At 37.7% G+C, this 17,002-nt stretch overlaps 1 protein-coding gene across 6 annotated transcripts in view; it reads right to left on the bottom strand.

Moving 5' to 3' along the window:
* Positions 1-11,436: 11,436 nt before the first annotated feature.
* Positions 11,437-17,002, bottom strand: part of Grm8 (glutamate metabotropic receptor 8) — an 809,809-nt gene continuing 804,243 nt past the window's right edge. For all 6 annotated transcript variants that reach the window (XM_060374210.1, XM_060374213.1, XM_060374214.1 and 3 more), the window contains exon 11: positions 11,437-12,006. In XM_060374210.1, coding sequence (XP_060230193.1) covers positions 11,957-12,006 — 50 coding nt within the window. In that variant the 3' untranslated portion in view covers positions 11,437-11,956. The remainder of the gene's footprint in view (positions 12,007-17,002) is intronic.

A 17,002-nucleotide genomic window follows, 5' to 3' on the forward strand; every position in this document is an offset into this window, starting at 1 on the left:
ATTTTTGTTTTTGTCACTTTCTACCAAGGTTTTATGCTATGAGAGACTTAGGGAATGCACACAGCTTCTAATAAAATGTTTTAGATCCAGTGAATAATTACCGGGTTGTAACAATGCTTTAGACAAAAAGATAATCACTGGGCACAGCTCGCTCTAGCAGAGGGGTGTTAACCAAGACTTGTGCACCTTGAGGTTCTATTCTTGGCCCAATACTGGTACACGATCTGACACTGAGTTTTACTAGTTGTTAGGTCCAGGCTTCCCATGCGGATGATATTATAATAATGCGTTGTATCTCATGAAGAAATGTATGCATTAGTTAACTAAGAAGTTACTTGTGCATAAAAGAAACAATCACAGCATGCATCTCAGGGGCGTACTAAAATCACCTTTATAAATATAGCGAATAAAATGCTGAATAAAATTACCTTAAAAATAGGAAATTATGTAACCAGGGTAACTTGTCACTAAGCTGAAGAAAGTCCCTCAAGTAGTTATGGTGTATTTTCTTTTTTTTTATTGTTTATTATTATTAGTTACATTTTATTAACTCTGTATCCCAGCCATATTCGGATCCCTCATTCCCTCCCAACCCCACCCTCCCTCCCTCATCTCCTCCCTGCCCCTTTCCAAGTCCACGGATTGGGGAGGACCTCCTCGCCTTTCATCTGACCCTGTTTTATCAGGTATCTTCAGGGCTGGCTGCAAAGTCCTCTTCTGTAGCCTAACAGGACTGCTCCTCCCTTGGAGGGTGGGGAGGTCAAAAGCCAGCCATTGAGTTCCTGTTAGAAATAGTCCCTGTTCCCCTTAATACAGAAAACCAATTGGTTACTGAGCTACCACGAGCTTCGACCGAGTAACGCAGAAGGCATCCGAAAGATGCTACCAAGCAGCGTTTCAAAACAGATACTAAGACTCATAACCAAACCTTCAGCAGAAGGGGAGTTAGTATGACAGGGAAAGGATAGGAGCCCCACAAGGACCAAATATATCTGGTCACAGGGTTTTTTTCTGAAACTGTTTCTCCAACCAAGGACCATGTATGGATATAACCTAGAACCTTTACTCGGACGAAGCTTATGGTGTATTTTCTGATTTCCTTCATTGTGTTGAGAATGGTTCAAACGAGGTATACAAAAATAAAACACGAACCCTAATGAAAACATCCTACATGCGACCTAGCCTTTCAATGTTCATGAATCCTAAAATGTATACATTAGGGGATTGTCGAGAAGACAAAAATTTCTGATTAAATAGATATTTTCGGCTAATTTAATTCATCCAAAACACATCCCTCAGAGTAAGTGAACTCCCGAGAGATAAGAAATATGTAAAGATCTGCTGGTGGAGGGTGTGGTGTAAGTGGCCAACAATTTCACCCATTTTAATTGTTAATGTCGTTGATGGAAATTCTGTTATTAGGTGGCTTATTATCTTACCTTCTTTACCTGCTGTGTACTGCTCTAGGAGGCCTGAAAACTGGGAGGCCTGGGCCTAAGGGTGAGGGGGACTAAAGCCTCATGCAGAGCACCCAACAGTTTAGGCTCTGAGAATTGAGAAAGGTCACTCACCTCAGTCAAGCTCTCGCGAGATCAAGCTCTACACAACCACAAGGACAAAGTGCGTGTGGCTCAAACGTGTTTTTCCACAGAGATATATGAACAACAACAGCTGAAGTAAACCCACGCCCACTCTCTGCGCCTGAGAGAAGCAGGGAAGTGCGTCCCAAGAGCAACTCCGCGCTTTAAAGAAATTGAGGACACAAGGCTCTTGTGTTGTTTTTCAGAGTTTCACATAAGCACCCAGAATTCCCCTCACATGTCGCCATTCTAGGACTGTGTTCCTACAACACACTAATCGACAGGAGGCCTTAACATGTAATTTTTCACATTATGTTTGTTGTAGAAGTGAAAAAGTGAAAGATTAAATTGGTAAACTGATGAAGGAAATTTAGACAAACCCTTGAAAGATAAGATACTGTGTACAGATCATATAATGACTCAAGCAATACACTCCTACGGGTTCTGGATGCCTGTGAGAACAGGTACTACATCCTCCATTAATTGTTTCAAAAAAATAAATTATTAGAAAGTATGAGGGGAACACCAACCCACCCATAAAACCTTCAACCCAAAATTTGTCTTGCCTACAAAAAGTGTAGGGGTAAATATGGAACCAGAGATCGAGGGAAAGGCAAACCAATGACTCTCCCAATTTGAGACTCACTCCATGGGAGAGAGCCAACCTCTGTCATTATTAATGATTTTCTGCTATGGTTGCATGGGAGAGAGCCTAGCATACCTGCTTTCTGAGAGGCTTCATCCAGCAGCTGATGGAAATAGACCCACAGCCAAACAATAGGCCGAACCTGGCGAGTTTTGTGGAAGAGTGGTAGGAAGGATCAAGGGAGCTGGAGAGGTCAAGGATACTACAAGAAGACCTACAGAATAAACTAATCTGGGCCCATGGGGCTCACAGAGACAAAAGCACCAATCAAAGAGAACTCAGGGGTTGGACCTGGGCCCCCTAAACATATGCAGCAAAAGTCCTCTAACAATGGGTATAGGGCTGGCTCTGACTTACTGCCTGCCTTTGGATTCCCTTTCCCCTAGCTGAGCTGTCTAGCCAGGCCCCAGTGTGAAAGGATACACTTAGTCCTACCATTGAGACTTGAGGTGTAAAGGCCCTTAAGGCCCTTAAGGCCCTTCCCTTCTCAGAAATGAAGAAGATGGGGAATGGGGTAGGAAGAGTGATGGTTGATGGGGAGGAAAATATGGAGGGGGCTGAGATCAGGCTCTAAAGAAATTTAATAAATGAACGAATATAAGAAAAAAAGATAGAAAAGAAAAGCCACTTATCTTATTGAGATAATAAAGAGAAAACAGTAATGTAGGGATCAAGTCAACCCAGAGTTTCTCAGGCACATTGTGGAAGATAACGAAACAAAATATCAATAACAAGTAAAACAACTAAACAAATTTTAAAAATAACCATAAAAGAATTGATATAGGATTCAGACAAATGATTGTCTTCATGGACTTTTGGGTCACACAATTTGAGCCAGGGTTTCTGGGGTTATTCAATCTAATAATTCATACATCTTTAAAATGTAAATCGAAAAGCCTAAGAGAGAAGAAGCCACGGGCGATCACACTGTAGTAGCCATTCTGCTGCCTTGCACTCATGCTCCTCGTGGTCTAACCCGTCTTCATTAACTGCAATGCAGTCTTTCCACTGCCCAGAAATTATCACCTTCCCTCAAAGTGTTCATTAGCATGTCGGTAGCATCCCCTATCAGTGTGCATGCAGTCTAGACCATGTTAATCACCAACATTGCCTCATCCAGTAACGGGTGATTGTCTCTACCCTGTCACCTCCGTCTTCTAACAGAAGTCTGTGTTAATGTCACTTATCCCTCCTTGGCATAGATGTTAGCAGGATTCTCTAAAAAATAAGACTCATGGCATCTCTCTGCTCTAAACCCTCTGCTGGTCTTCTACCTACCCAGGCAACAGTTAAAAGGTTTTCAATGACATATAAAATCTTAAAATCACATAAGCTCAGTCCTGTAAACTATTGGTGTGGATGGTCTTCGGCCTCAGGGTATGCCTTTTGCTGTTCTTCCATGAACTTCTCTTGGTGAAAGAAATTCATATCAAAGACTGTGCATATCAAACCCTTATTCTTTTAGATCTTCACTTAAGTATCCCTCTACTTGGTCATCAGAATTAAGATGACATTCCAACCCTCTAATTCACAATGTTATTTCTTATTTAATTCTTATCCATTTTCCCCATATTGTTTTTCTAAGTATTTATCACTGTCCAAAACTATTTTCTATTTATCCTATTTTCTCTTTTCTTCTGCCAAAATATAATGGTGATGAGGGCACAGATACGTTCTCAGCACCTACAACATCTCTGCAACATTGAGTCTGCATGAATAACATATCCATGTAAAATAAAGTGTAAAAAGAATGGATTACCTTAATAAAGTATATTGTTTAAATTCCAACTTCAGTTGTTTTTCTAGAAACCTCTAGAATGCCTATCTATATTTCAGTGAATACTGGTGAAGAAATGTTGAAAAAGAAGTCATTTGGTGTTGAATTGTTGGTGCCCAGTTAACTACTAAGTTAGATGAAAGTAGGAAAATATCGATCTCTGAAACCTGTAATATACACTGAAGAAATTAGCCACTTGGGGGATATTACCAAATGTTTCAAGAAAATTGGAGAGCATAGCAAAAGGGCAAAGGGTAAAACAAAAACAATCAATAATTCCTCTGCTTCATGATTCTGTGTGTTCTAGTTGTTTCCTCTTTCTTCTCCCAGGAGATTAGCAAATAACCTCAGTGAGATTATTTAACTCCAGAGATGCTGCTCCTCAATACAGGAAGGAATTCCATTTGAAACTGAGGCTTCAGGCCTCTTTACTCCCCATTCTTACCTTGCTCTCCAGAGCCAAAGTGAAGAAGAAAGGTGGGTCACATCCATGGTCCCCACCTTTCATTCTTGACCAGGAAACATTCTTTGTTCTTGCTTTTTCTGCCAACAAGACTTCAGTGGTAGGGACCCAAGAGAGATTTTGCTTGGAAAGTTGGTTAATCATTAATGATAGATAGAAGAACTCTTGGATATATAGCAATTATCTCATGTCTGTGATCTTCAGGAGAACTGCTGAAAAAAAAAAAAAAAACAAACTGTTTTCCTTCATCAGAGTAATGTACTACAAATATAGAAAGGAAATACCTTCCAGAAGGAAGAATTTCTAGGAGACAAAGAATGCATGTTCACAGATTATTTATGGAAAACAAGTGCAACTATTTATTTCTTTATTCAGTTATTCTCCTCAGCATGTCATAACATCCTGAATCTGAAATGAATATAGAATGGAGAGTGAAAAATTAAAGCAGAGTTGCAGTGCTAGAAGTAATTACTACAATTCTAGCATTACAATTCTAGTAATTATTTTACTAGAAGTGAAACAAAGAAGCGCCATGCTTATCAGGGACATTAGCTAATGGAAACAGGTAGAGCAAAGGTGTTCCTCCAGAGTTGGCCTGTGCTAGAACTCCTTTCAACACAGCTGTTTTATCAGATAGAGAAGTTAATTAGGAGATTTCATCCAGCACAAATCCAAAATATCCAATAAAATAAACGACCTCAGTGACTAGGCTTATCATATTACAGGAAATTAAACCATATCAAAAGCTACTCAGCAATCAAAAAGGAGGAAATCATGAAATTTGCAGGCAAATGGTGGGATCTAGAAAAGATCATTCTGAGTGAAATATCCCAGAAGGAGAAAGACAAACATGGTATATACTCACTTATATAGACCTATAAGATATGATAAACATAATGAAATCTATACACCTAAAAAAGATAATCAAGAGAGCGGACATGGGGTAAGATGATCAATCCTCGTTTAGAAAGACAGATGGGATGTGCATTGAACGTATGACAGGAGTCTACTGAGCACATCTGAAAGACTCTAACTAGCAGTGTTTTCAAAGCAAAGACTCATGACCAGACCTTTGGCAGAGTACAGGGAATCATAAGAAAGAAGGGGAGTTAGTCTGATATGGAAAGGATAGGAGCTCCACAAGGACCAAATATATCTGAGCACAAGGTCTTTTCTGAGACTGACATTCAACCAAGGACCATGTATGGATATAACTTAGAACCTCCGCTCAGATGTAGCCTGTGGTAGCTCAGTAACCAATTGGTTTCCCAAAGTGAGGGGAACAAGGACTGTTTCTAACAGGAACTCAATGACTGGCTCTTTGGCCTCCCCACCCCCCAAGGGAGGAGCAGTCCTGTTAGGCCACAGAGGAGGACTTTGCAGCCAGCCCTGAAGATACCTGATAAAACAGGATCAGATGAATGGGGAGGAGGTCCCCCCCTATCAGTGGACTTGGAAAGGGGCAGGGAGGAGATGAGGAAGGGAGGGAGGGACTGGGAGATAATGAGGGATCTGGACACGGCTGGGATACAGAGTTAATAAAATGTAACTGATAAGAAAAAAAAATAAAAAAAAAAAAACAAAAACAAAAGCTCTCTGATTTCAGCATTTATTTTCTAGAATAAAAACACATTATTGTTGTCTCAAATACTTTTATACTAGTTTTGTCATCTTATCCATTCCCTAACAAGGCAATGAAGTGAATAAAGTTATTGACTTGCTCATTTAACCTTTTTTATGAGTTTTAAAAACACATTTAGTCTAACCAGAGCCCAGAGGGGCTTGCTGAGACTGAAGCATCAACCAAGGACCATGCAGGAAATGGACCTAGGGCCCCTACAAAGATGTAGCAGATGGGCAGCTCAGACCTCATGTGGGTGTTCTAGTAAGAAAATGGGGACTGCATCAGACACGGACTCACTTACCAGCTTTTTGGTCACTTCCCCCTGGTGGGACTACCTTGCCAGGCCACAGGGGAAGAGGACTGCTCAGTCCTGATGCAACTTGTTTGAGATGGGGTGGATGGGAAAGAGAGCTCCCCTTTTCTGAGGAAAGTGGAAGGGGAGGGGAGAGGGTGATAGTGGGGCTGGGAGGGGAAGAGAGATGGAACTACAGCAAGGATGTAAAGTGAACAAACAAACAGATCAATAAATTAGAGAATAGGATGAGCAGAGCTTTATCCTCAAAAAAAAAAAAAGAAAACAGAAACAGAAAACAAACAAACAAACCAAAACCCCACACATATAGTTTCATGAACTTTCTATGTTGCACTGACTATCAACACAATTTCAAGACTAGTGAACTCACCTAGTAAGGTTTAACCCATGCATAATTACATGTGCTTACTTCACAACTGCAAAAATTATTTTGATAGCATCTGTATATCTATGTATCTAACTATCATATTATTATTTTGATAGCATATATAAATACTTTGATTGATATATACATATATATATACATATATATATGTATATATATATGAAACAAAGTCAGCTTTACTCAAGCCCCTTAGCAGTAGGCCAACACAAAACACACACACACACATATATACATATGTACATATGTATGTGTTGTATCAGTGTACATATATATACACACATATATATGCAAGTAACAACATTGTAAAAATGTCATGGATTTTAATGAGAGCAAGGAGGGGCGAAGGAGAAAATGATGCAGTTATAGTATAACTTCAAAAACATACAAAACAATAACGGAAATACTGACAAATTTATAATCATAGCAACAAAATTTGATTTTCTTGAACCTCTTAGCAGTAGGCAAACACAAAACTGTATTTTTTGATAAATTTTGTTTTTGTTCATCTTTATTCTTTTGAGAATCTTTTAACTTTTAAAATCGTTTTTATGTATTCTTAATAATTTTTGCCTCATCTACTAGACCAACCATCTAAATAAATAGATGCTATACTGTCTCTTACCAATATCAGTTCAGAAATAAACCCGCACTCTGAACCTGCTGACTCACCCCAAAACACAATTCCCAGGGGAAGACCTGTGTCCCACTGCTTCCGGTACATCCGCGTGGCCTGAGCAAAACTAGGCGTTGAGTTCTTGTGCTGAGACCTGGCGGCTAGGTCGGGTAGTCCGCTTATAAACCGAAAATCGACGTCACATCGCTGACGCTGAGCGCCTTCCCTGGTGGGCAGGGGTGGAAGGAACTTAGTCACCATCTTACCAGATGATAACCAGCCAGCCCAGATGGGCTTGGCTCTGACACCGCAAGTGTCCCCAACAACCCACAGTGAGGGAAAGGTACCACCGAACCCCTACATTCAGATGGGTGCGGCCAGGGGAGAGATAGGCAGGTGGGGTCCAGTCTGAGTACTGGGTTAGCGTGTGTGTGTAGAAATTTAATTCAAGTGCATCGCAAAACTCTGTATTAATTATAGAGGGTTTAAAAGGGAGAAAAATTCTGAATGATCCATAGTGTTAAACAAAAGGAAAATAACGGAATAGTGTAGTTACTCCACCATTAAATAAAATGAAAATAGTGCAATAGTGAAGTTACACCACCACTGAAGATCATGCTGCAGAAAAAAACAAACATACAGCACTGGATATATATTAAAATAAAGTTATAAGCTGTGTTCTCTCTTTATGTTCGTAATACGATACTTCACAAGTGTCAGTCATCAAGTTTCTGAATATTCTTTGATGTGTCTCTCTTTAAGTTATATTTTCTTGTGATTGAACTCCACTTTTATTTCATTACTCTCATTGTCATTAAATGACAACTATTGAAGCAAAAAGAAGCGCTTCTTATAAGCATTCCTCAGGATTAGGGTATGGCATCATTTACAATTATTTCTCATTCATACTCTATAGCAGCCTCATTATTCCCCTTGGTCATCTCCTTCTAGAAAATGGATGAAAGTTCTAATATTGAACACAATTCAATAAATGAAATGAGAAAACTGATGATTGCATAATAGAAGTTTAAGATGTCACTTCTACCCACAGCGTGAACAAAACAAAAATTTAGCATAACATGTTTTAGAAAATTCTTAATATTTCTGCTATCAAAACTGTTGGTAAATATAGAATACTGACATAAAGACAGAAAAAATAAACTCCTAACAAAACTTCTGTTCCTAGTTAGGTATTTTGCAATATGGTAATTGAAAGAAAAAAGTTAGTTTAAATGTTGATTTTTGTAAAGATTTTAAAAACAAAACAAATGAAATTAGTCTTGCAATTTCTATTCATATCTTAGTGGTTATCTACAAGTTTAAATTACTTAAAAAATAAAATTAGTTTATGGTGCACAATCCTTGATTTAAGCCTCTAGAACTCCCTATCATAAGTTAATTTTTCTTAAACTCAGGTCAGACTTGGCCCAAGGTCACACTAATACATCTCTCATTGTCTACCAGTGACATTTGCTGAATATTACTTGAAGCTACATTTTTAGCATTCCCTCTGGCATGCTGAGATTAGATGTGACATTTCTTGTCCAGAATAAAACACAAGGTCAGTTAGAAAGACTATAATACTGTATATTTTTGTGTGCAACTTAGCATTTGCTTATCTATGGGACACAGGCAGCTCATTTTAAACCACAGGTCTTATGGACCACTACCAAACAAATGCTAAATCCTGCTCAGGGGATATTACCAGCATCCCAGGCTATCACTGAGCCTACAGAAAGATCCTTATGAAAACAACCGTTGTGGAGGAGAGAATTCCCGAGTTTCTACTGTAAGAAGGTGGTGGAATTTTCTGATCCACACACACACCCCTCCCGCTAGAGAGGCTGACAAGATTTACAGGAGACAGTTTTCTAATGGAGCAATGTTAGATAAGAAGATAGGTGCACACAAATTCATTAGAGCCATTATTATGAGTTATGTCAGACTTGGTATGAACCCAAACATATATCAGCTATTTATAAGAAACACACTTAGGTAAAATTTATAATAATAACAATTTTGAAATGGCATGAATAATGCTTCATATTTTTTAAAATATTAAAAAACTTAAAGTAATAATTAAAAGCCCTTTCAGTTGCTCTGAAAGCCAGCTTTGATGTCTGTCACCCTGTCACAGCAACCATCCCTGATGAGTTCAATCAATGCATGAAACATACTTGAGATTTTCCCTGTGAATGACATGGAAGAATTATCAAATCTAATAAATTTTCTCAGTTAAACATGGATATTTGTTAAAACCAAATAAAACATCTAATGAATCATTAAAATCTTCATGAAGAAACTGGCCATTTAAAAATGAAAATTTCTCAGCCTCACTAACATGTTACAATGAGAGCAGCACCATCTCATTGTAAATAAACACATTTATAATACAATAAAGTGTGTATTTATAATACAATAAATACATACAGTGCTAAGACTATTCGTCTCAGCACAGTTCTTACCTGGAAAACACACCCAGAACTGGATTTAGGATTTAAATTATAAAATTTTATTTCCCTAGTTCAGATATTGAAGAATGATAGTTTTATTCTTTGATTAAAATATTACCTGCAAAGAACAAATATTACATGGAGAAATTCAACATAAAGCTAATCACCGTGTATTTCCTTCTGTCCATTGCTACCTGTCTTCTTGGAGCTCTAGAAAACTGTTCTATGGATGAACAGAGTCTACATGATGCTCCATGAACCCTATCAATTAAATAAAGTGACTGTTAATATCTTGGGTGAAGTCACAGAGATGGCTCTTTATGCCTATAAGGAAAGCAATGAGCCAGCTAAGCTAACTCAGCACAGAGAACATTTACTAACAAAATGATTGTAGAGAGCCATTGATTTGATAGATGTCTGAGATTGCATGTCATAGAGGATCCCAGGACAAAGCAGTCACAAATTCACTCCTCCCCTCTATCTGACCCTAGCCTATCAGGTCTCATCAGGACTGGCTGCATTGTTCTCCTCTGTGGCTTGGCAAGGCTGCACCCCCCCTCCCAGGGGGAGGTGATCAAAAAGCTGGCCACTGAGTTCAGGTCAGAGACATCCCCTGTTCCCCTTACTAGGAAACAAACATGGAGACTGATCTGCCTATGGTATATATCTGAGCTGGGGATCTACGTCATGTCCATGCGTGGCCCTTGGTTGGGTTATCTCTGCAGGACCCACTGGGCCCAGATTTTGGCTCTATTCATCTCCTTGTGGAGCTCCTGTTCCCTCCAGGTCTTCCTTCTCCCCCTTCTTTTCTAAGATTCTCTGCACTCTCCCCAAAGGTTGGCTATGAGTCTCAGCGTCTACTTCAATACTCTGCTGAGTAGAGTCTTTCAGAGGTCCTCTGTGGTAGGCTCCTGTCCTGTTCCCTGTTTTCTCTATCTCCCTGGTATGTTTATTAACAAGCTTCCTGTTTTCTCTTCTTTAATGATACTGTTTTATGAAGCAATGAATGTTTTCACTTGGAAAATAAGAACTCATTGACATATTATCTGAACTGTGGTTTCGTTAATGATGCCAAAGGAATAAATATGCTAATTCAGGGTTTTAAAGAATGACCTGGGTAAGGCCCATTACTCTGCTGATTTCAGTGACTGCTAGGCGCAGGTGAGAGAAGGTTAATATCACATAGCAGGGAATATTTCAGTATGAAAAAGTTTTGAATTAGAAATGATATGGAGCAATTTGGTCAGAGAGTGATCTATTTTTCCATGACAATTTTCATAATATATTCTCGAAAGTAAAGTTTAAATCCCTGTCAATTATAACAACTTGAAGAAATTTTACCAAGCTACAACTTGATTCTTCATAGGAGTAGTTGCTATGAAAATCCATTACATGAATCAAAAGTATTCACAAAATATACCAGTGATACCTCCTCACAGAGCAATAAAAGTCTTCTCGCAGACAGTTAAAAGCCAGGTACCTGAAGGAGGCTGCATCAACCCAGGTCAAGGATCTAAAAACATCAGAGTGCAAACTCGTAAGGGGACTACCTTGTTTTAAAACTGAAACGAAACAACGCTCAACATTTGCAAAACATTCCTTTATTATTAGAAATAAATTATTTGTATAAAAATTGCATGCGTCAATCATTGCATTTATTTTGTAGCACAACCCAGGGCTTCAATCCAGTCAGCCATTACAAGAAACAGACTCGGAGTCTGATACAATTGAACAGTGTGGGACAGGAACAGGAGTTCTCACAATCACAGAAAAATACTTACAAGGATAACATCAGACATGGTTTATTTCAACAGCATTTTTTTTTTTCACAAGCTAACATTAGTTTCCTTTTGAGATTTTTTTTTTAACTGCTCACACGTAAGCAATACTTTAGCTTGACACTCATTGGTTGTATTGTATAAAATGGGCTTCTTTGCTCCTCAATATTGATACTTTTGGCTCGTGGCTAATTTTTGTTCTTTACAAGACTATTGATCTGATTGATTGTAGTCTATGGAGATCTCCAGGAGTGCATTTTTGCAGTCTCTGGTTCAATACTTCAGAACACACAGCACCTGCCTTCAGATGGTGCTGCTCCCTGCTCAGATTGAGTGATTGCTGTAGCTGATGTATGTTGTCTTGGTGGAAGAAGCTGTTAAGAAAAATTAGGACAAGTTAATAGCATCTAATAACCACTTTGCTGATACAGTTTCAAAATTCAAATTCTGCTAGGGCTGTCTGATGATAATGTTTTTTAAAAACATGGTACTTAGTATTTTAAGCCATGCAGAAGAAATTCAATGAGAAATTCAGCCAAAATGCTAATGGGCAGGAGCTCCCAGTCCAGTGTGCAGTGGGTGGATATTTAGCAGAAGAGTGATTGCAAAAATGCTAATCATTAGAAAACTTAAGCGAAATCTAATTTACATGTTGCCTTGACAAACTGAATTTTCATATACATAAAAAAAAGAAAACACCAATGTCTCAAAAAATAGACATAAAAAAATCTACCAGACTAAATCAAAGATTTTAATCACTTCACCAAATCCATAACTAAGTGGTTATAATTAGTTGTACCTTGACAATGTTTATCTTCCATTAAAAATTAACAATATCCTCTTTGTGGCCTAGCCAGGCTGCTCTTCCCTCGTGGGAGGGGAGTAGAAAAGCTCACCGTTGAGTTCATGTCAGAAATAGTCCCTGTTCCCCTCATTAGAGAACCCATTTGGACATTGAGCTACCATGGGCTACATCCAAGCAGGGGTTCTAGGTTATATCCATACATGGTCCTTGTTAGTGGACTTGGAAAGGAGCAGGGAGAAGACGAGGGAGGGAGGGTGGGATTGGGAGGGAATGAAGGAGGGGGCTAAGGCTGGGATACAAAGTGAATAACCTGTGATTAATATAAAAATTTAAAAAGTAGCTAATAAAAAAATTAACAATAATCTCAGACTTTAGTAAAAAACATGCCAAAATATCAAGTACATACCATTTTTAGCTTAATATTAATACAGGCAATGGATATATGTGGGTTATTTTATTTTATTTTAATAAGGGATACATGAAAATAAAGTCTCAAAGGATAACATTAATATTTAACTCTTCTCTTACCAACTTAGTATAAAACAATGCTTAACTATTTTAAGAAACATATAAAAACAAAATATTCTGTCTAATTATTAGAAACACATGAACAACAAAAAAATTATAATTTTTACTCTTTCTAATACTTCCAGACAATACAAAACTAAATACAAATAATTGCAAAATTTAAACATATTATTATGTGAAAATGTTCAAAATTGTTACCTCCTTTAAGTTAAATACTAGAATAATTATATTTAAAAGCTTAAACATGTATTTTTAATTAAGTACTTCAATTCAAAATTAAAATGTTTTAAAATAATTTTTGATAGTGTATACATTGAGTATGTCTAAAACTCATAAAGCTGTTTCTTGTGCATAGTTGATAATCACACTTCTCCCTCTGTCATTCAGAACACTGGTGATTAACCCATTCAGCTTACAGAGAACCCAGTCATGCTAAATCTATCATGAATTTAAAAGTGGAAAAAAAAATAATTACTGTGGTGAGACAAAATCTCAAAGTGGATTTAATTTCTATTTCTTGATGGACAATGAAGTTGAACATTTTTATATGCTCATAGACCATTTACTTTCATCTCTTGAGAAATATTCATCTTTGTGTTTGAGACAGGGTTTCTCTGTAGCCTTGGCTGTCCTGGATTCTGAGATCAGGCTGGCCTCTAACTCACAGAGATTTCCCTTTGCTCCCTGAGTTATGGGATTAAAAGCATGCACTACTATGTCCACCTGAGAAACCTTCATCTTATTAGCTTTTTTACTGATTAAATTGTTTTTATTCAATTTTTTACAGTTCTCTGTATATACTAGATATTAATTCTGTCTTCATTAAATTTTAATTGAAAATTAAGTTATATTTTGATAAGCGTATAGTTTTGGAAATGATTAAAGCTAAGTAATTAAAAAAAAACAGTACTTATATTTAAAATAAGAATAAATTGAAAAAAGAAAGGATTTATATAATCTCCACCTTGACACTTAGGATAAAATATTCATTGTTTACAAAAATGGTCAGGCTGTGAATAGTTTTCTATTGTTTGTGGTTTTTTGTTTGTTTGTTTTTTAGCTAAAAGAGAGAAACAGAGGGACTGTCTCTGACATGAACTGATCGGCCTGCTCTTTCATCACTTTCCCCTAATTGGGGAGCAGCCTTACCAGGACACAGAGGAAGACAATGCAGCCACCCCTGATGAGAACTGATAAACTAGGATCAGAAGGAAAGGGAGGAAGACCTCCCCTATCCGTGGACTGGGGGAAGAGCATGGGTGGAGAAGGGGGAGGGAGGGTAAGATTGCGAGGGGAGGGGAGAGGGAACTACAGAGGGGATACAAAGTGAACAAATTGTGCCTAATAAAAATTAAAATTAAAAAAATAAAAAAGAGAGAAAAAGAAGCATCAAAAAATCAAAGATTTGAAGCTGACTATGTGACTATAACATGAGTAATTTCCAATCTTTTCGGAGTACAGAATATTATCTTATTATTATTTCATGTCCTGTTCTACTCATTTTCTTCCCCTGAAATAAATGTGTTTTTTGTTTGTTAAAAAAAAAAAACAAAAGAAAATTAGCACAGTCCAAGGAAGTGCCCATGATACATGGCTTTAATAACTTTTATTTAATTTAGTAATATTAAGTGTATGTTCACACTAGGTCACTCATGAATTATTATCTTCACCGTCCACAGTTGTTTATTATCATGGCACACTGGAAGGAAGAGGTCTTGATTCCAGTTACACATTACACTCCATTTCTACAAAATGAATGAAAAATTAAGCAAATTCATGAGCCTTATCTCCACCAATAATTAAATGTTGTAAGAATAGAGACAAAGAATATTTTTCGGAGAACATTGTTTTTTTTCTTTTGGAGAAATACTATTGTCTCCCTCCCTTCCTGTGTGTGTGTGTGTGTGTGTGTGTGTGTGTGTGTGTCTGTATGTCTTCCTCTGAGTGTGTCTCTATATATGTCCCTGTGGGTGTGTCTCTGTGTATATCACTTTTTGTATGTCTCTGAGTGTGTGAGGGCACACATGGGCATCCATGTGAAGGTTAGAGCTCAAGTTCAGACGTCATTCTTTAAAGCCATCATCCTGTAATTTGAGACCGAGGTTTTTCTTCAAATGTGAGGGCTCCTCAGTAAGCTAGGCCTGGCTGGCCAGTGAGTTCCAGGATTCACCTTTCTCTGCTTCCCCAGCACTTGGATTGTAAATGACTCTCACACCCAGATTTCATGCCTGTGGTGTGGATTCAGCTCAGATCCTTATGCTTCAGTGACAAGCACTTAGTGATGGAAATCCCCTGTCCTTTCCTGGTCCTATTGGATAGCCCTTTTTCCTAAACATAAGCTGTCTACTGCATTTTGTGAGTGTGTGCAAAGTGAGGCACAATGCTTTTTATATTGGTTTACTTTCAGTGTTCATATTTTGATACATACAATACATTTGGTGCCTCTTAATTTCTCAAAGAAAACAAAATCTATACTTTTTTTTCTCCTTTTGATGGATTTTTCATAAATTACTTGTAGCTGTGATGAAGAAATCATACTGTGAGTTAGAAAAGTGACAGGTAAAAGGGTCACTGAACTTTCAGCACTATTCCCCATTGTCAGAAATGTCCAAGAGGGTGAGAAATATCTATTAAATATGTAGAGTGCAAAAAGTGAAAAAGACCCGAACAAGCGTGACACCGACAGACGTGCTAAAATGGAAGGGGCCAATCACCAGACTCTAGTCATAGGTGAATAACTACAGGCACCTAAATAATGCTGAGTGTCATTGTCATGGTGGAGCACACCCATTGGCTGTTCAATATGAGATCGTCAGTCCTGAAAATATCAATATACAAGCAATTAAATAAAACTAAGCTATGGGACGGAGGAGAGCTAATTTTCATTTGCAGGTGGTTATCGACTGGAGATAGCCTCTCCTTTCAGCTCAAGAACAGTATCTGGGGTAGACCTGTGCAGACCTCTGCATGCTCTCTTAGTCTGTCTGAATTCATACATGCATCTATCATGTTGATTTAGTGGCCCTTGTGTCCTTGGTGTTGTCCATTCCCTCTGACTCTGACATGCTACATTCTCTTCCTCAGGGTTTTCTTATCTCTGAAAGAAGAGATTTGATGGAGACATCTCATTTGGAGCTGAGGGTTCCAAGGTCCCTAACTTTCTGAATAATGTTAGGTTGTGGAACTCAGTTTTTGTTCCCAATTGCCGCAAAAAGAGACATCTCTAATGATGACTGAGCAAGTACAGATCCATGAGTCTAACAGAATGTCACTCAGAGCCATTTTATTGACATTTTTTAACACTACTATTTTGTGTTATTCTAGGTCCCTAGACTATTTTATTTATATTTATACATCTTTTAATTTTTTTCTCTCTTTTTATGCTACAGGTCTTTTGCATATATATTATGGCTTCCAGTTTAGTTAGTTTTGTGGGATTTTCTAAACATGGAAACAAAACATAAGTCTCTGAATTGATCTGTTTCTTGTGTCATTTCTTAGGTTCCTTTCCCTCTGTTTGTTTTGTCCTATCCTAATATGTTAGTTTTTGTTTGATCATATGTTTTATTTTATTACGTCTTATTTTTATTTTATTATCCCTAAGAAGACAGTTTATTTTCTAATGAGAGAACGTGGGAGAATGGATTGAGGTAGGAAAGGAAGAGGGAAGGAACTGAGGGGGTAAAGGGAGAGAAATTCATAGTGAAGGTATATTATGACAGAAACAAATCTATTTTCAATAAAAGAAAATAAAGCAACTATAAGAAATGACTTCAAATGTCAGATAATTTTGATGAATCATTATTTTAGAATTATTATGGATCAAAATAGACTAAAGATGTGCAGATGATCTAATGGGAACTGTTTTGGCAAAGTTATGTGTGTATATGCGCCATTGGAAACCAGTTTTGAACAGGGCAATGATAAACTCCCTTAGGTGTGCCACACTGAATTCATGGCTATAGAAATGGTAATTCTGTCATCACTCATTAATGAGTATATCATAAGAAAGGTAACTGTAACAATGACCAGGTAAT

The sequence above is a fragment of the Meriones unguiculatus genome, chromosome 21, assembly GCF_030254825.1.
Source record: "Meriones unguiculatus strain TT.TT164.6M chromosome 21, Bangor_MerUng_6.1, whole genome shotgun sequence".
Classification (NCBI taxonomy): Eukaryota; Metazoa; Chordata; class Mammalia; order Rodentia; family Muridae; genus Meriones; species Meriones unguiculatus.